Source organism: Asterias amurensis, chromosome 7 (genome assembly GCF_032118995.1).
Source record: "Asterias amurensis chromosome 7, ASM3211899v1".
Taxonomy (NCBI): Eukaryota; Metazoa; Echinodermata; class Asteroidea; order Forcipulatida; family Asteriidae; genus Asterias; species Asterias amurensis.
Window position 1 is genome coordinate 3,408,722 of NC_092654.1, and position 19,945 is coordinate 3,428,666.

The 19,945-nt window shown below is 38.0% G+C and overlaps 1 protein-coding gene across 1 annotated transcript in view; it reads right to left on the reverse strand.

The window, feature by feature from the left end:
• The window catches only part of LOC139940103 (low-density lipoprotein receptor-related protein 2-like), a 145,395-nt gene that overhangs the window by 31,925 nt on the left and 93,525 nt on the right, over window positions 1-19,945 (reverse strand). Inside the window, exons 52-59 of the mRNA XM_071936350.1 lie at window positions 8,639-8,767; window positions 7,612-7,737; window positions 6,972-7,088; window positions 5,824-5,946; window positions 4,041-4,166; window positions 3,306-3,428; window positions 2,217-2,348; window positions 1,549-1,680 (exon numbers count right to left, since the gene is read on the reverse strand). Of these exons, the coding sequence (XP_071792451.1) occupies window positions 1,549-1,680; window positions 2,217-2,348; window positions 3,306-3,428; window positions 4,041-4,166; window positions 5,824-5,946; window positions 6,972-7,088; window positions 7,612-7,737; window positions 8,639-8,767 (1,008 nt within the window). The remainder of the gene's footprint in view (window positions 1-1,548; window positions 1,681-2,216; window positions 2,349-3,305; window positions 3,429-4,040; window positions 4,167-5,823; window positions 5,947-6,971; window positions 7,089-7,611; window positions 7,738-8,638; window positions 8,768-19,945) is intronic.

Here is a 19,945-nt window from a genome sequence, read left to right on the forward strand (position 1 = left end):
CAAAATCAAACGTCAACAACATAGAATCAATCCTAAAAATCCCCCAACTAAAAATTCTCAATAATAAATAGGTAAAAAATTATAAAAATTAAGTACACAAAAATAAAAGCAGATTGAAACACAACTTTGTCAAAAATTGCGACAGGTAAAAAGTTAAAAAAAGAGTTTTTTAATTAATGTTTTATAAATCAAAACCATACACCACAGTTATCTTGAAATATCTGGGCCCAATTTTTTTAAAGCTGCTTTAACAGAAAATGTTGCTTAAAAATGTTCTGCTTAGCAGAAATGAACATGATACCAGCCACAAATCAAACATGTTCCATTAAACTACTTGGTAGATTAATAGATCCTAGTTTTCAAGGGTTAAAGACATTGGACACTATTGGTAATTGTCTAAGTAGACCAGTCTTCAAACTTGGTGTATCTCAACATACGCATAAAATAACACACCTGTGAAGCCTGTGTCACACGAACTTGTGTGCTTTCATATGCTTGATTTTGAGACCTCAAATTCTAAATCTGAGTTCTCAAAATCAAATTCGTGGAAAATTACTTCTTTCTCGAAAACTATGTTACTTCAGAGGGAGCTGTCTCTCACAATGTTTTATACAGCTCCCCATTACTTGTTACCAATTAAGGTTTTATGCTAGTAATTATTTTAAGAAACTACCAATAGTGTCCACTGCCTTTAAAAACAAGTTACACTCTTGATCAATCAATCGTTGATGCCTACTGCCCATTGACGCAACAACTACCACTTCCCCTGGGTTGTAGTGGGTGCAGGGGTGATTTTGCGTCGCTGTACATAGGGTCGCTGCAGTTAAAGTTCAGCCACGCAGAGGCCACTCCACCTGGCGAGTCCTTCAATCCAGCAGTGTTTGGGTCTTCCGACCCCGCGACGGTGTCACAGTGGGGTTCCCTGCTGCTGCAAGACCATTCTGCCGTACTGCATGTCCAAGCCATGCAACTTTTAGCGCAAAAAACTAACATCTATCAAATCCTACATGTAATACTGTGGTAATTAATTAACAATAAACCAGTCAGGCATGATGGCATGAGTGGCCAGCTCGCAAGCCGTAAGTCTGAATCCTGCTCCCAAAGCCGAAAGAACAACGTGTCATTTCTTCCGTGTGCAGTAAGCTTGGGCAATACCACGATATTATTGAATATCGCGATACTAAATTGGAAACGATTTTGATATCGGATCGATTTGGTTTTAATCGAAATATCGCAATATCAATTAAGTATTGCAATATCGTGATGTATTTCCTAGCTGAGACATCTTGCACCCCCCCCCCCATAGGTTTGGAGTAAAACCAGAAGAACAGGTCATTAGAACACCTCTCTTTTTATGCTATGACTGTCTCTTCTACAACTTTCACTGGGAGTTTGAAGACTGATTATGTCAAATTTAATTAATCGCGATTATAACGAATACCGCGATATATTGTCGGCGATATATCGTGATTAAAAAAAATCGATATCGCCCAAGCTTAGTGTGCAGAACTTGTCTCACCCCTTTACCGCCAATACAACAATACTTACTACAATTGTGTTCATCATCAGCGTGCTCACAGTCACTGTCCCCGTCACACACCCAATTCATCGGGATACATCGGTTGCGGCCAGGACGATTCTGGGCACAGGTGAAGAATTCCTCCGCGCATTCATGAGTGTCTGAAAGCGAATCAAAACCAACACATCATTATTTTATTTTTTACATTCATCAAATATTATACACCACCTGAAGGCAAACTGACTGGGTAAATTTTCAATGGTCTAGGGTTGAACAAAGACAAGTTAACTGGAGTGGGACTCGAACCATTGACCTCTGGATAAACGTGACGACTGAGCTATCTAGTCCTACATGCCCTTCAAATAATTATAATAATAACAAAGTCTTATAGCGTATCTACCAAACAAGGTACTAAAGGCGCTGGAGTGTTATACTAACTTTCAGAAAGATAGGTTATTGAAAGGATGAATTCCGAGACCCAATTATGTAGCACCTTATAAGGGTTTACAAGTGCGGCACAGCCACAGCCAGGAATGGACGAACCCCTTCTTTTTTGGATAAGTGCACTGGGTTCTTTTACATGCGTTACACAACACACGGGACCAACAGCTTTGATACGTCCCATCCAAGGGGACAAACCCACACTCTGCTGATCAGAAACACCAGAGAAATCACATCCCTAATCTGAACAACATACCACAGTTGTGACGTCCGTCTTCATCCGAGTCGTCACCACAGTCATTATCAGAATCACAGATCCAAGTGTCGGGGATGCACCTTTTGTTGTCACACGTAAAGTAATCTGTGGTGCAGGTAAAGTCAGGGTGGGCTGTAAAATGGAAAGAGAGCGAGAAAAATGCTTCAGAAAGTGAACACGATATTTTTATAAAAGATGTTAAATTTGTATTGGGGATGAAGAATATTAAATTTGGTTTCACCCTTATCCAAATAAGTGTAAGTACTGTTTACTCAGTACTTTTCTCGAGTACTGTGAAAAAAAATCACAGGCATATTTCTCGGGTTGGATTCGAACCCACGACCCTTGCAATTCTAGAGCAGTGTCTTACAAACTAGACCACCAAGATTGCCCAGTAGCTGGAGGCAGTTCAAATCCTATAGCAGCGGGTGCCACAACGCTATAATAGATGTTCAACTTGCATCAGGAATAAAGAATATTAATTTGAGCTTTACCCTTGCAACGACGTGTCTAAGTGCTAACACACATCGGTGTAAGGGTAAAACCCAAATAAATGAGGTATTTCTAATAATACTTGGTTTCTATACAGAGCTTTATAACAGGGACATTGCAATTCAATTCAATTCAATTCAATTCAATTCAATTTATTTCATCACAGTTTACAAGTTAAAAGTGAAAATTGTTTTCCCTGTGTGCACTGAAACATTCAAATTTGATACTAATTACAAAACAAAAACATAAAAAAAAAAAATAATAATAATAATAATAATTTATTACAAAAATTTAGTTTTCTCAAAGCTCAGGATAAGCAGTGCTATGTTTTCAAATATGAGACCTGGTTGGACTGAAAAAGCTCCTGCGAACTTGAATGCTGTTTTTGTTGAATGTTAAGTCGGGCGTTGAATTTGTTAAATTGAATGACCCACCATTACAATTGCCCAGGCCCAAAACAAAATTTCGCGTGAAATAGAATGGTTTGGTGGTTAAATTGGCTTCCCATTTGCAGAAATTGCCCGAGAAAACCTGTGTGTCTCCGGATCATGATATATCGATTATTGAACCATCAATGCTGACTTGTGTGTTACTTACTGCACGTTGCATCATCTTCATCAGAGCCATCTTGACAATCGATACCGCCATCACACAGCCATATGCCATGTATACACTGTCCAGAACTACAATGAAATGATGAAGTCGGACATGTCTGTTCCTCTGTAACATAAATATCATCACACAAAAAATACTTCATTTAGAAGCGCTGAAGTTTAAACAGGGTTCACCCATTGCACAAGCCATATTAGTGCACATTTCCGCCGATATGCAAACAAAAATAACAATGACAATGTCTTTTTCACACACAAAAAAAAAACATAGAGAAAAACCATCTGTTATTTTAACTTATTTATTTTGTATTCTTATTAGATATTTATTATATTGGTTGTATAGTTATCTGCTTTTATTATTGCTTTGTGTTCTATCTTATGTTCAATCTATATTAATTTTATTGTGTACCCCAGATGTGGGGCAACAGATCTACGGATCACAGTATGTATTTGCTTTTGTTGTCCTTCGCCCATCTCGAGGTATGTTGTCTTTTATTTTGTGTTGTACTGTTATGGCAAATAAAATAATAATAATAATAATAATAATAATAATAGAATGCTCCAGACTGCACAGTTAGGCATATGAAACCAAAATATTAAAAAAAAAACAAAGAAGAGAACATTCCCGAGCACTTGTTTGGGTTCAGCAAGCTTCGACCAAACATCAAGAAAATTTGGGTCCAGAATGCCCCACAGTTTAGAAAGAAGAAAGCCAACTTACGACAGTACAGTGGATTCTCATCAGCATTGTCAACACAGTCATTATCACCATCACAACGCCAATGAGGATGAATGCATATGCTGGTGAAGGGGCATGGCACGTAAGGAGGTGCGCAGGTCACTTCAGCTGTCGAGTATAAACACAAGGTTTTGAAACAAAAATATATTTAAGGCAGTGGACACTATTTGTAATTATTCATAATAATTATTAACAAAAAACCTTATTTGGTAACGGGTAATAAGCCTTTTTGAGGTATGGTGGACGTGATAGGAGTGTATGTTTGGTTTGGGTGTATACACACAAATTTACCCAAACCTTACAGTGTTGTAGCATTGTGTCCGCCATATCTCAGAAAGGCATATGGGGAGCTGTTGATAGTATAAAACATTGTTAGAAACGGCTCCCTCTGAAGTAACGTAATTTTGGTGAAAGAAGTAATTTTCCACGAATTTGATTTCGTGACCTCAGATTTAGAATTTGAGGACTCAATATCAAGCATCTGAAAGCACACTTCGTGTGACAAGGGTGTTTTTCTTTCATGATGTTCTTGCAACCATGACAGCCAATTGAGATCAAATTTCCACAGGATTATTATTTTATGCATATGTTGAGATACACCACGTGAGAAGACTGGTCTTTGTCAAATACCAATAGAGTCCAGGGGATTTCAAATATTTATTTTGGTTTTACCCTTACACCGATGTGTAATACATGTAGCTCTGTATATGGTGCGTTCGTTAAGCTTCCCTGGGTCGACCCCGGTCTGCCCCGGTACGTTCAAATAGCTTTGACGGGGCTCACCCGGGTCAGCCCCCCCATGCCCTGCTTGTGGAGTGGGTCACTTGGGGGTGACCCGAGGTGCATGCCGTCACCACGAGAGGGCGAGTGTGATCGTTCGATTAGCTCTTGTCAGGGGCTCACCCGAGTGAGCACTCTGGGGTCGACCCAGGGAAGCTAAACGAACGCACCCATAATCGCTACTTTCCTGAGTTCTGGGATAAAAATCCACACGCAATTTCAGTGGTCTAAATGTATATGTAGTTGGTAAAAGACACTGCTCTAGAATTGAAAAGGTCGTTGGTTTGAATACCACCCGGGAAATATTGACTGCAACTTTCATCTCACTGAGACAAATATTTTCGGACATTGTTTTACTCATTTGTCAAAAACGACAGCACCTCAGCAAGTAATATTCTAATGGAAACTTTCTACTCTCATTGTCTTTACAGTGTGTAAGTTTATTGTAAATCTGTGGAGGTTTGTTTTTCATGTCCTACAAAAAGTACCTAGACCCTTTAAGGAAGCTTTCCACCATCATTAACTTTGAATCCTGTAACCTTAAATCTGTGGAGGTTTGTGTTTCATGTCAAAAGTACCCAAACCCTTTTAAGAACTTTCTTTTCTGGCTACAAAGATGACAATCTAACACAATGAACTACATGGTTCAGCTCCACCCTACATACACGATCTCTTGACACCCCGTACAACTAGACCAGGTCTAAGATCTATCAGAAATACGCTCCATGTTCCTCGAACTCGCCTGGCCAGTTACGGGGACAGGGCTTACTCCAACATAGCACCAAGACTCTGGAACTCACTTCCGGAATACCTCAGACAAATACAAAACATCACTCTCCTCCAGTAGAAACTCAAAACACACTTGTTCTTGCTTGCTTTCCAACATCTTGACAAAACTTGACCAGCGCCTTTGAATGTTTCTCTTTTTCAGTAGAGTGCGCCTTATAAATGCTGTAGTTTATTATTATTATTATATTAAACTTACGACAATTCCTCTCGTCCGTGTAGTTGCCATCTAGACAATCATCATATCCATCACAGAGATAGGCTTGTGGAATACATCGGCCATTCGGGCAGGTATAATCATCACCGGGGCATGTTGGAAACTCTGCAAGGAAAGCCAAATAAATGGGAAAGGAAGGGAAAATTTTTAATAGTAAATAATAATAATAATAATAATTAACCATTCTTATATAGCGCAAAACACATAGAAGTCAAACATGTCCCTAAGCGCTCTTGAGAAAAACACAACAGAATACAAAGACAAGATGTACCGGGTAACAAACAAAATGGATGAATTAAATGTTAAATAAGTACGTCTTTAAAGCAATCTTAAAGTTAATAATGGAGTCAATGTTTTTTTATTAACGAAACACGCTATATTGGATCCAACGAGTTGGTCTAGAATGATGTTTAAAAACAAAAGTACAATGATCCCCACAAGGTTACCCCGAAATTGCACCTAACACAGACGGCCATTTTTGAAAGTCAAAAATTTGACTCCCAAAAATGGCCGACTGTGTTAGCCGACAAGGTAAAACGCGCAATTTCCAGGCATGTTTGAGTGAATCATTGTATTCTAATTTGACAACATCTTTCTGACCATATACATGTATGCATTTTATAACAAATGGATACCAACACTTTTTATAGATCAACTCGACCATTCCTTTAAAGGCAGTGGACACTATTGGTAATTGTCAAGACTAGCCTTCACAGTTGGTGTATCTCAATATATGCATAAGATAACAAACCTCTACAAATTTGAGCTCAATCGGTCATCGAAGTTGCAAGATAATAATGAAAGAAAACGGCACTTGTCACACCAAGTTGTGTGCATTTAGATGGTTGATTTCGAGACCTCAAGTTCTAAATCTGAATCACATTCGTGGAAAATTACTTCTTTCTCAAAAACTATGGCACTTCAGAGGGAGCCGTTTCTCACAATGTTTTATACCATCTACCTCTCCCCATTACTCGCCACCAAGAAAGGTTTTATGTCAACAATTATTTTGAGTAATTACCAATAGTATCCACTGCCTTTAAAAACATTTTTTAATGACTCATTATGTTCTATTTGTCAAATTTGAACCGACTTCCCAGTCACAGATAAAGGTAGAGTGAAAGCCTTACGACAGTTAACTTCATCAGAGTTATCCCTGCAGTCATTATCGTAGTCACAGATGTAGCTTGATGGAACACAGCGGCCATTGGTGCACATAAACTCTGTAGATTCACACGTGTGATCAACTGTACAAAAAGACAAGAGGAAAATACCATTACTAAAATGTTATCTTAAAGGAGAAACTATAAATAAATTGTTAACTTGCGGGTACAACCAAGTGTAAATCTCGTGAGAGTGAGAGTTGACATCCGGTTGAAAATCATAGAAACCACATCTATTAATCAGATTTTATTAATTTTTTTTTTTTTTTACATTTGTTTTACTTATTTTTGTACTATTCTATTTAGTTGTTTATTTTGTTTGTTTATTTATTTATTTAATTATTGATTGTTTGACTAATTGACTTATTGCTTGCTTGCTTGCTTGCTTGCTTTCTTGCTTACTTGCTTGCCTGCTTGATTGATTGATTGATTAATTCATTCATTCATTTATTATTCATTTTTCATTTATTTGTCTCTTTTTTTTCTAATGTTTTGTAGCTTTGTCGTTTCTGGGGTCCCCCCCTTTCATCATTACCTTGCTTTATATTTTCTGTACTTTTACTGTTGAGGTCAAATAAATAACAACAATAATAATGGCTTAACTCACAGCAATAATTGGTCCCTTCATCGGAGTTATCCCCACAGTCATCGTCAATATCACATTCCCAACTCTCTGGAATACAATTGCCATTAACACAGGTAAACTGATCAACACCACAGCTTGCCGTTGGAGCTGAAATAAAGAATCAACAATCAGGCCTGTGAGATGACCATTGAAAACATAAACAGGGAAAAAATTATGGTGTGGCATCGTCGATCGGCCGAGCGGATAAGAGCACCAGACTAAAGCTCCCTGTGTTTCTATTCGGCAGAGTATGGGTTCTATTTCTGTTCAAGACACTTGTTGTCCTTTTCAAAAAGCAAGATACATGTACCATTAGTGCTGCATCCTTTGGATGGGACATAAAGCCGCAGGTCCCGTGTGTTGTGTAATGGATGTAAAAAGAATCCAGTGCACCTCATTGTTAGGGCCGAGCCATTTCCATTTTGCAGGGTGCACTTCCATTGTCGAATCTGAAAGTCTTTGAGACACTTTTGAAAAGGCACCAAGATCAAGAGCAGGGGCAAGTGATGCCCGTGGCCTTCGTGCACTTCCGGGCATGAGAAGCCTTCAGCAGCACAAGATGCATCTCCTGCCAGTGACTTTTTGTCCGAGAGACATTATATAGACATACAAATATGATCAGTTTCTTCTCGATTACCCAATTAGACTGGCTCCCTGAAAGCTGCCTAAAGATAAACCTTGATCGAACCTTGCAACGTACATACAACAAACCAACTCCTGGGAACAAGTTAATTAATTTGATTCTCTCTCTATAAGCTGGAATACATCCCCCCCCCCCTCTCCCTGAAATTATCAGCTCTTATGAAAAACCATCACAGGTCTGTATGCTTCGTTTTTGAAAGGGCAAGGGCACCCGGGCGTTTTCTCTTTGGTGTGGGGCACCTCTACTGGAGCATTTTAAGGGCACAAAAGCACTGACCAGGGGGCATCGTATAATGTAGCAATTGCCTCCGTAAGGTAGCAAGCCCTGCCATCATTAAACAACTTTGTAAAGTGACTTCATACTTACAAACACAGACTCGTCCGTTATTTGCGATGACTAAATCAGGAGGACACAGGCAGTCGACGCCTCCGTTCATCCCTGGATGGCAAGTATGACTACATCCCCCATTGAACATCGAGCAAGGACTGGCTGTACCTGGGGTGGGCAACGACAACAAGAAATAATTACATTACTTTCTATGCAGAAGACTTTAGCCGTGTTTTCATTGGAGCTTTTTTTGGTTAAAGTACAGCAACTTTTCTGTAGAATTAGAAAAATTAACCTCCCTGTCACCTTACTGCGCCTGTGTTGTAAAACTAACAGGGTGAAAGAGGTCGTGGAAGACTTTAACGCAGTAACGGTCACTTAAAGACACTGTACACAATTGATAATTGTTAAAGACCATTCTTCTCACTTGGTGTATCTCAACATATGCATGAAACAACAAACCTGTGAAAATTTGAGCTCAATTGGTCGTCGGAGTTGCAAGATAATAATGAAAGAAAAACACCCTTGTCACACGAAGTTGGTACTTTCAGATGCTTGATTTTGAGACCTCGAAATCTAAACTTGAGGTCTTGAAATCAAATTCGTGGAAAGAATTTTCTTTCTTGAAAACTATGTTACTCCAAAAGGAGCCATTTCTCACAATGTTTTGTACTATCAACCTCTCCCCATTACTCGTTACCAAGTAAGGTTTTATGCTGATAATTATTTTGAGTAATTACCAATAGTGTCCACTGCCTTTAACAGGGACTCTAAAAAGTACAATTGGAACAGCTGCGCGCTGTTCCAGGGGTGGATTTCACAAAGAGTTAGGACTAGTCTTATCCCGAGTTAGGACCAGTTACTCCTCCTTACTTAGGACTATCCATGCAATTTGTATATCTCCTAACTCTATGTGAAATCGAACCCCTGACCACGCTGTAAAACACTGTAAAAGTTGAAAATTTGTTATTCTGTGAAATTGTTGTTGTTGAAATAGATTGTTTTCCTTTTTTTTTCTTGTCTATTTACATTTGCAGCCCCCCCCCCCCCCCCCATTGCAAAAAAAAACCCACAAAAAACTTCCCTTGGTTTCAATATTAATTGATCCGTTTCACTGCAGTGGTTTTATAAAAAAAGGCCCAGGCCCCAGTTATGGATCTAGCCATCTACATGTACAGTAGGTCCCTTGGACAAAGTAACAAACACATTACACATAGAGCATGTACCTGTACAAAAATGTACATTATCTCTACTTATTTTGTATTAAAGTGGCAAAATTTCTTTATGAAATTTTATCAATAAAGACCTCACAAATGGTACTAGAAAGGGGCGTGTGGGGGCGGGGTACGTGTGTTTGTGAGTTTAAGAGTAGCAACAATTGTTTGACTCAAATTTGGTTATTAATATATATTTCACACCAACAAAATAATAATAGTGGACAGTTTTTATATGGCTAAAAAATACAGTGAAGTCTCAAAGCGCTTTTGGACTGTTGAACCACAAACTACTCAAAACACAGAAAGAAAATCTACAAACTACATTTGAAGTCTAGCATACAGTACAAAGTGTAAAGACCAAACAAGCTCACTCCACAGCAGTTGTTAAGTTAATTACAAGAAGTCCCCCCCCCCTCCAGAACTATTTTCTACCTCCAGCCTATGTAGTAGGTAATAAGCAGGACAGTTCTCTTCAGAGCTAAGTATAGTCTACCCAATTAAAAAAAACTACTCCGTCTCGGTAGAATAAAATGCATCTACACAGCTAAGATATACACACATAGTGTTACCGCAGCAACGCAGCAAACTGAATTAACATGGATACCTCACCAGGAAATGCCATAAAGCCCATACTCTGTACGCACAGTGAACAAGAATGCTTTTTACTTAATGTTTCCCGTAATGAAAACAAATGACCCTCAAACACGACTAGCACAGTATCATCTATAGGCCTGGCGATTCCTGTGTAGTGAAGACGACAAGGACAAGTCATAATAGATGTTAAATTTGCATCAGGGACAAAGAATATTAATTTTACTCTTTTTTTTCTACCCATACACCGATGTGTGTTAGCACTGTATACTCAGTACTTTCCCCCGAGTCCTGTGAAAAAATATCACAGGCATGTTACTCAGGTGGGATTCGAACCCACGACCCTTGCAATTCTAGAACAGTGTCTTACCAACTAGACTACCGAGGTTGCCCGGTAGCTAGAGGCAGTTCAAATCCTATGTTTTGGCAGCGGGTACCACAACAATATAATAGATGTTAAATTTGCATCGGAGATAAAGAATATTACCCCATACACCGATGTGTGTTAGCACTGTATACTCAGTACTTTCCCGAGTCCTGTGAAAAAATATCACAGGCATGTTACTCGGACAAGTCAGTTTTAGCATAAAACTGAGTTTGCATTGGCAGTCACGCAGTGGGGAATCCATTTCCGGAACCAAATATCAGTTAAAAATTGTTGTGCCATTTGTAGCTTATGGCACACTTGACAATTTATTTTAAAACATGACCCCAATTTGACCTCTCTTCTGGTCCAAACAAGAAGTTCAAATGTCAAGGTTACAACTTAATAATAATAATAATAATAATAATAATAATAATAATAATAATAATAATATCGGCCACGACACTTCCACAGAATCAGGGTCCTACAGCACATAATTCAAGTAGAGTGAAGGTAAAAGTTAGGGTCAGGTTTAGCGCCAGGTTAAAAATCAGTTTGAGAGTCAGTATCAGAATGAAGATCAGCTTTTAGATTTTTAATTTTAGCAAACTTGGAAGTCAAAATAAGGGCCTCTTAAAGGTGAAGGGTTTTCTATCTTACAAATCAGGCTTGACTTGACTTTGTGTTTGCTCACAAAAACACAATGTATAATTCAAATTGCAATTTAAAAACATAGTTCTTGCATTGTAGAAGTTCCGGTGTCTGCGCATCATATTTTGGCAAGGGACAATTTAACATTTGAGTTGAGGTGATTAAATAAGGGCCTCTTTTAAAGGTGAAGAGTTTTCTATCTAACAAAAAGGCTGACTTAAATTTGTTTTTGAAAAGAGGGCAATATGAAAAATGCGCCCATATGAAAATTGATCATAAGATACATATAGCAGGTCCATATGAAAATGGGCCCAAATGGGATAGTTTACAAAGTCCAATGGTTTCTTTTCAGCCCCCCAAAAAGCTGACCTTATTTTCAACAAAGGAATAATTTGGCAATGAAGCCGATAAAAAAAACGGACACAAAAGAGAACAATAACTCTTTCAGACAAAGTCAACAACAAATACTTGAATCCCGGATGCCTGGGTGTAACTGGTACGAATTTCTATAATGTCACAATCTTGTCAACAGTATTACAGTGCAACATGAGTTAAAATTTATGATTAATTTTTCAAAACGCCCTCGGCCTAAAGAGGGAAAAAAAGAGAACAAAAAAGCAAAGGCAGCACATTATATTGTACTGAGCCACATTTAGTACAGTTGACCCTAGAACGTTTCTGAAATGAACACACTTTTTTTTGTAGGCCATGGCTGTGCTGTTTACAAAACACCCCCCTTGATGTTTGTGCCCCCCTCCCCCCAAATTTTTTTTTTATTTTAATAGAAATAAAATAGAACTTGGGACCTTCGATATTAAATAATAAGACAATGAAAAATTACTTGTTATAACCACTAAGTAAAACTCAATGTTCAAAAATACATTTTTGATTTTACATTGATTAACCTCCGTCCAGATTTATAAAAATAAAAAACTTTTAAATGGCATATCAGAAGCACTTAAAGCATGCTTATGCTTAGGCAATATGCAAAAAGCAAACTACAGCTTTAATTGGAGAGAAGTTTTCCCCTAAACAAAGAAATGAAGCACCCTTTGATCCCCACCAGAAAATTCACCTCAATTTGACCTCTGGTTTTTAAGAAACCACGTTCCCTCAAATCCTGTCAGTACAATCTCAGAAATGTGATGAGGAGAATCTACAAGAAACCAACCACTTAAATGAAATTGGAACCTAATGAACTGAAATAGTTCACGTGTTTATTTCACGGTGATGACTCGAGTTGTGAATTATTACCATAAACCAACACACCAACAACAATTCATCTTCGAATAGGTAGGTTATCCGAGCCTGTAACAGAACTAGTTGACTATTATTTGAAGTTTGTGGCTGTTTTTCCGGTTTGCTGGACAATAATTTGGTATCCTTTTTCTTGGAATAAATTTGCTTTTTGACTGTAGCAGTTAGTCACTTAATTCAAATGAATGCAGTGTATGCTGTTTGTTTAAAAGAGTCCGGTTATAACAAAAGCGTATCATTAACACAACAAGCCCCTCGGATTACAATTGTTGCTCACAACAACCCTTTCTACTGTTACAATGTACGTTCTACTATTACAATGGGTTAACAATGTAGTATCTTCTTTTACTGTACAATAAACCACGGGTAAATGAAACCTTAACAGTACTGCAGCTGATTTCACGAAACGCTAGGATTAATCCTAACTCGAGTAAGGACAAATAACCCGTCCTAACTTAGGATGGGTTCAATGGGTCCTGCGTTTTTGACTCCCATAAATGGCCGACCGTGTTAGTTCGCGGCGTAAAAGGAAAACCGTGCAATTTTGAGTGATGCTTGTGTGGATCATTATATTCTACTTTTAAAACATATTTCCAACCGCATGCATTTCATAACAAACGGTTTCAAACGCTTTTTATAGACCAACTCGTCCGATCCAAGGCTAAGTGTTCCTTTAAGAGCACCGAATTCAAACTCTGGTGTTTTTGATCAGCAGAGTGTAGGTTCGAATCCCAAGACGTGACACTTGTGTCTTCAAGCAAGACACTTGCATCATCCTTCGGATGGGATGTAAAGTCATTGCTCCCTTGTGTTGTGTAAACGCATGTAAAAGAACCCAGTGTACTTATCGAAAATAGATGGGGTTCGCCCGGTGTTCCTGGCTGGATCGGCAGCATATTGCGCCAAAGCACCTTGTAAACCTTTACATGGTGCTAAGGATTAGGTCTTGTAATTCAAACTTCGTCCCACCCTTGCAGTAAAAATACCTGGCGTGTTATAAACACGGTTTTTATTATCATTATTATTTTTATTCTGAGTAATTACCAATAGTGTCCAGTTCCTTTAAACTCATGGCCAATTGACAATACACAAAACAGGTCATGACTCTGTTTATGGTTGACCCTGCTGGACACAAAGACTCCAGTGACGGAAAGCAGCAGACACTTGACAAATTTGCATCATGTGAATTGAAGTTGTTTTCCACTATTCATGAAGGGATAACAACTATGCCACAGAGGATGCCAGTCTGCGGGGAGTCCAACTGTAGAGAAAGGACCACAACGGGTCCAATCTGGGCTGAATTTCATAGAGCTACTGAAGCACAAAAAGCAGCTTATCATAACAAAATGAAGCTTACCAGACTAAAGTTACCTGCCAAAATACCATGGTCATATGTACAATTATGATCACTTCTGCTAAGCAGAAATTTGTTAAGCAATATTTTATGCTTTATTGAATCTCTGAAATTGAGCCCTGGGCTAGGTTACCAAACAAAAATGTAGTTTTAATAAAATGATTGACTTATAACAATAGATGCCAAGCCTACCTCTGGACTTTATCGGCCTACTACCGGGACATTCCCATGCTTTAATAAACCTGATTAAACAAAACAATGGATTGTATTGTACTATGTGTTATTGTCAGTCATTAGGGTGAAACTGTTTTTTCATGCGTATGAGCGCAGCGAAGGAGCATGAAATGAACTTTTACCCACTGGTTCCTATTCAGAACGAACCGTTCTACTAAAAAAGTGTTTTTCTTGTGATGTTACTGCAAACCTCTCTTGGTTACATGTATGAACTTTGGCAAAACATTTGGAACTTAACTCGAAATTTTTCAGGCAGGGCAAGACCTCCTTTAAAGACAGTGGACACTATTGGTAATTGTCAAAGACTAGTCTTCACAGTTGGTGTATCTCAACATATGCATAAGATAACAAACCTGTGAACATTTGAGCTCAATCGGTTGTCAAAGTTGCGAGATAACAATGAAAGAAAAAACACTCTTGTCACACGAAGCTGTGTGCGTTTAGATGGTCTATTTCGAGACCTCAAATTCTAAATCTGAGGTCTAGAAATCAAATTCGTGGAAAATTACTTCTTTCTTGAAAACTATGTCACTTCAGAGGGAGCCGTTTCTGAGAATGTTTTATACCATCAACCTCTCCCCATTACTCGTTACCAAGTGAGGTTTATGCCGATAATTATTTTGGGTATAATACCAATAGTGTCCACTGCCTTTAACAAGTTTTTTCTTTAGAATTGTACCTGATGTTATTCCTTTGGCTCACAATGGGTGGGTTTTTTTTCACTCTGTGAAAAAAAATTCATCTGATCCAACTGAGAATATTGTACAAATATTGTACATGTATGTGAATGGTGCATTTGGATGCATTGTCCCATAATCACAAGGTGAAATATGGGCCATTCCATTTCACAGCAAGGCAAATATTGGTGAAGTGGAGTTGTAATTTTGCCATAGAAATAAAACCCAGAGAACGCCGAGTTCGGCCACCCTCTGTGTAATGTGTGGACGCGGCGTATCGATACCCCACGATACGCGTGTACGGCAAAATGATCATCGCATGACACGTGTGTATGGCAAAATGTGCATCACGTGACACGCGTGTATGGCAAAATGGCAAGATGTCAGCGCACAATGTAGACCGTTTCTAGTGTGTTCATTGGTCAATGATGACGTCACTGTATGGCAAAATATTTTTATACACGCGTAACAAAAATGTCTAGTGGGAACGCAAAGGGGGATCAGACCCCGCAATTTGCTAGCCAAACAGTGTTCTTTTGAACCCACTTCCGTTCCCAAAAAGGGGGATCAATGCGCGATCATACTCAAGTATGCGACTGCGATTTCAAGCCTGCAACTAATCTTGTTGTTGCAGGATCCCGATCTCGCAATTGTGGATCCAGTGGGAACGCGGTCAAAGGGGTCTCGATCATGGCTTTTGTTTGACTGCACTACAATGTACATGTTATGTTTCTTGCTTTTTCATGGGGGAAACTTTGGGGAAGGGGGCCCGAGAAAAATAGTTCCCAGAACTGAAGATGGGGAACGTGCCCCCCCCCCCCTCTTTTAATTTTATTAAGACTCAAGGTTTTACACATTGGAAAACCTTCAGGCGTCACCATGAATTAGCTTTAGAATACGTTGTGTTATTGTTGTGTTATTGCAAGGCATGACCATTCAAGGTTACATGTAGAATTATCTCCTCATTGAATAACTTGAAGGGACGGTATACATGTACAGTATATGTTTGGTAAACAGCCAAACCAGTTAAATATTCAACCAAATTGCAATACACAATCAGCATAGAGGCACCAACATCTTTAAGATGTATTGAAACTGATTTCTTGATTGTGATGATCTTGACACTCATGGCCAGCTGCTCACGGTCATTTTAACAACCATTTCTGCCCATCTGGAAAACTATCTGAGCAGTCGTCCCTGATGGAGTGTCAGGGTTATTCTGTTTTTAATTAACGTACATTTGTAATGTACTTGTAAATGTAAAATAATTTACACATATTTATAATGTCCGTAAATAATTTACAAACATCTATAATCATAATGTACATATTAACATATATAATTATATGTAAATGTATGTAATTCATTCTCTTTATGTAAATGTACATTGTACGTAAATTATCCTCCATGTCTCAGGGTTATTTGATTTTTAATTTACATACATTTATGATGTATGCAAAATAATTTACACACATTTTAAATGTACGTAAAAAAATGTATACATATATGTTAATGTATGTAATATATCACGTCTTTCTCTGGGTTAATCTGTTTTTAATTCACATACATTTAAAGGCAGTGGACACTATTGGTAATTACTCAAAATAATCATTAGCATAAAACCTCACTTGGTAACGAATAATGGGGAGAGGTTGATGGTATAAAACATTGTGAGAAACGGCTCCCTCTGAAGTAACATAGTTTTCGGGAAGAAGTAATTTTCCACGAATTTGATTTCGAGACCTCAAGTTTAGAACTTGAGGTCTCGAAATCAAGCATCTGAAAGCACACAACTTCGTGTGACAAGGGTGTTTTTTCTTTCATAGTTATCTCGCAACTCCAACGACCAATCAAGCTCAAATTTTCACAGGTTTGTTATTTTATGCATATGGTGAGATACACCAAGTGAGAAGACTGGTCTATGACAATTACCAATAGTGTCCACTGTCTTTAAAAGGTATGCAAAATAATTTACAAATAGTTATAATTTATGTTAAATAATTTAATACATTTCTAATGTATGCAAAATAATTTACACACATTTATAAAGTAAGTAAAATAATTTACACACATTTATAACCTATGTACATGTATGTTTGTAAATGTATGTAGTTTTTTCTTTCCTCCCGAGGATGTTTTTCTGATGAATTTATTTTTAGTAAAACAGCGTCTGTCTTCGAAATCATATCTTGCAGGTTCCTCAACATCTTTTCTTCGTCTTCAAAACAAGGGGCATTATGGACCCAATTGTTGTTATATTTGATTGAAACAAGGTCTTTGTGTTTTCTTGGTTTTAAAGCCATTATACATGTACACTTTCAGTAAACAGTATTGTCAAAGTCTCACACTTCGTGTATCACAACTTATATATAAAATAACAAACCTGTGAAAATTTAGGCTCAATCAGTTATCGGAGTCGGGAGAAAATAACGGGAAAACCCACTCTTGTGTCGGTGCATTTCGCCGTGTCATGACATGTGTTTAAAATAAATCCGTAATTCTCGCTATCGAGAATTGATATTGTTTTAATGTTTTCTCAAAAAGTAAAGCATTTCATGGAACAATATTTCAAGAGAAGTCTTTCACCATTACCTTCTGTAAACCCTGTAAATTGTTTGTAAATCTGTGAACTTTGTTGTTTTATGGACCGAAAGAGTATTATGGCTTTAAATGTCCTACGGTGCCAGCTGTGGCATTCTACATGTAAATATAGGGTTTTCTCTTGATTATTTTTGAGAAATAACAAAATTAAAGGTTCATTACAGAATTGGTTTTTGCTAGCAAAACAGTTGCTGGCAGTGTAAGCACCTTATGTAATCCACCATATACATAATTACTGGCTAACCTGTAGAAGTTTGAGATCGATCGGTCATCTGGGTCACGAGAGAATAGTGAAAAATCGATTACAAATTTTGCATTGCATTGATGCCAAAATAAAAATGGATATAACGCTCACTGAGCGACAAACTCCAAACGCGACGTTAGATTATTTCTTTCTCATCAAATATGACATTTCAGACAGAAATATTTCAAGGAATGTTTTCAACTATCATCATCATTACATTGTGTAAGTTTTATGTAAATCTGTGATCTTCACGGTTTTTGTTTCTTAAAAATTCTGTAGAGTTCCTTTAAATAAACTAGTTTGTGCATGGGAAGAACTCTGTCTTGTATCCTATATATTTGAGATGATCCAGCAAATTGGATTACAGAAACAGGGATTTGCATTCACATCCCAAGGTTGTCATGGCAGACTGTGGTTTAGAAAGAAAGGATCAAATCTCTATAATCCATCTTCATTAACCAAATAAGTCAAATTGAAAATCACAGTTACCGTGGTTACCTTCTTATTTACATTTATGTTTTTTAATAATGCAGTAAGGAAGCAACACACAACATAAGCCCAGTGGACTCTAACGCTTACCACCAAACTATGCACTTGCGATCACTATTCTTTGTTTACACAGCAAATGCAAATTTTTGACACTACCAGTAGAAAGATACAACACTTGAAGTCACATAAGTTTCAGTTGAATACAGTGTCTACTTCCAGGCCTAAAATGTCATGTTTGAGAGGGCAAGGCCATTTATAATTTGCAAAGGACAATTTCATTAGTAAATCTTAAAGTCTATGGGGAACTTTGAAGGCTGGCACCAAGGCCAATTAAGACCTGGGGCAACAGAGGCTAGGCCTCTGTGGCCTCCCTGTTATCAAGGCCAGTGTACTTCCTAAAAAAACGTTAACAGTTTTTTTTTCACAAGAATGTCGATTCCTGTCCACATTTAGGTGACTGTGGATGGATACCAACCCCATCTCTGCCCACAGCATTTGCAAACAGAAACCAACCCTTGAAAATCTGAGAACCAACCAATTCATGCAAGAATTGGTTCTTAGATTCAGATGTTTATGGGTGGGAAAGCTATCCAATCCATATAAGCCTTTTTGAGGTATGGCGGACGTGATACGCGCGCGTTGCACGCCGCGACTGATGCCACGCTCACCATGTTGGTGGTCATTAGGTTTACGTGTAAACGCCGCGTCGCCTAAAATGCGCACTTCACTGAATAACATACGTTCTATTTCTATGGTCAATACGCACAAATTTACCACAACTTTACAGTGTTGTAGCATTGTGTCCGCCATACCACAAAAAGGCTTATTGCTTTGAAGGGAATCCTTTCTCAAAATAAATGATACTACATGTATCAACAACAGCTGCAGTGCTTCTCACCAAGTAACCTTGTTGGATTCTTGGAGTATATTCCAACTTACAGATGACCTTATCTTTAACAGTCACACCTTTAAAGGGAAGGTACATGTTTGGTAATTACTCAAAACAAATATTAACTTAAAAACTCACTTGGTAACAAGCATTGGAGAGCTGTTGATAGTGTAAAACATTTTGAGAAACGGCTCCCTCTGATGTAATGTAGAATTAGATTTTGAGGTCTCAAAATCAAGCATCTGAAAGCACACAACTTCGTGTGACAAGGGTGTTTTTTCTTTCATTATTATCTTGCAACATCGACGACCAATTGAGCTCAAATTTTCACAGGTTTGCTATTTTAAGCATGGTATGTTGAGATACACCAAGTGAAAAGACTGGTCTTTGACAATTAACAATAGTGTCTTTAAAGGCTCTGGGGCCGATTTCACAAAGCACTAAGATTCATCGTTAGAGACAAATTGTCAGTATCACCATAGTGATTTGTATTGTGATATCACACTTTACTTAGCAACTACGATTGATTTGCAGTTAAGATCAACCTTAGCTCTTTGTGAAATCGGCCCCTTGACACCTTTGGTACATGTACATGTAATTGTCAAAGACCAGTATGATCTCACGTGGTGTATCCCAACATGCATAAATAAAAATCTGTGAAAATTTTGACTCAATCGATCAATCAAAGCTGGAAGAGAATATTGAAAGAAGAAACACCCTTGTTGCACACATTTTTGCGCTTTCAGATATCTAACAAATGCTTCTGGCCAGAAGTCTT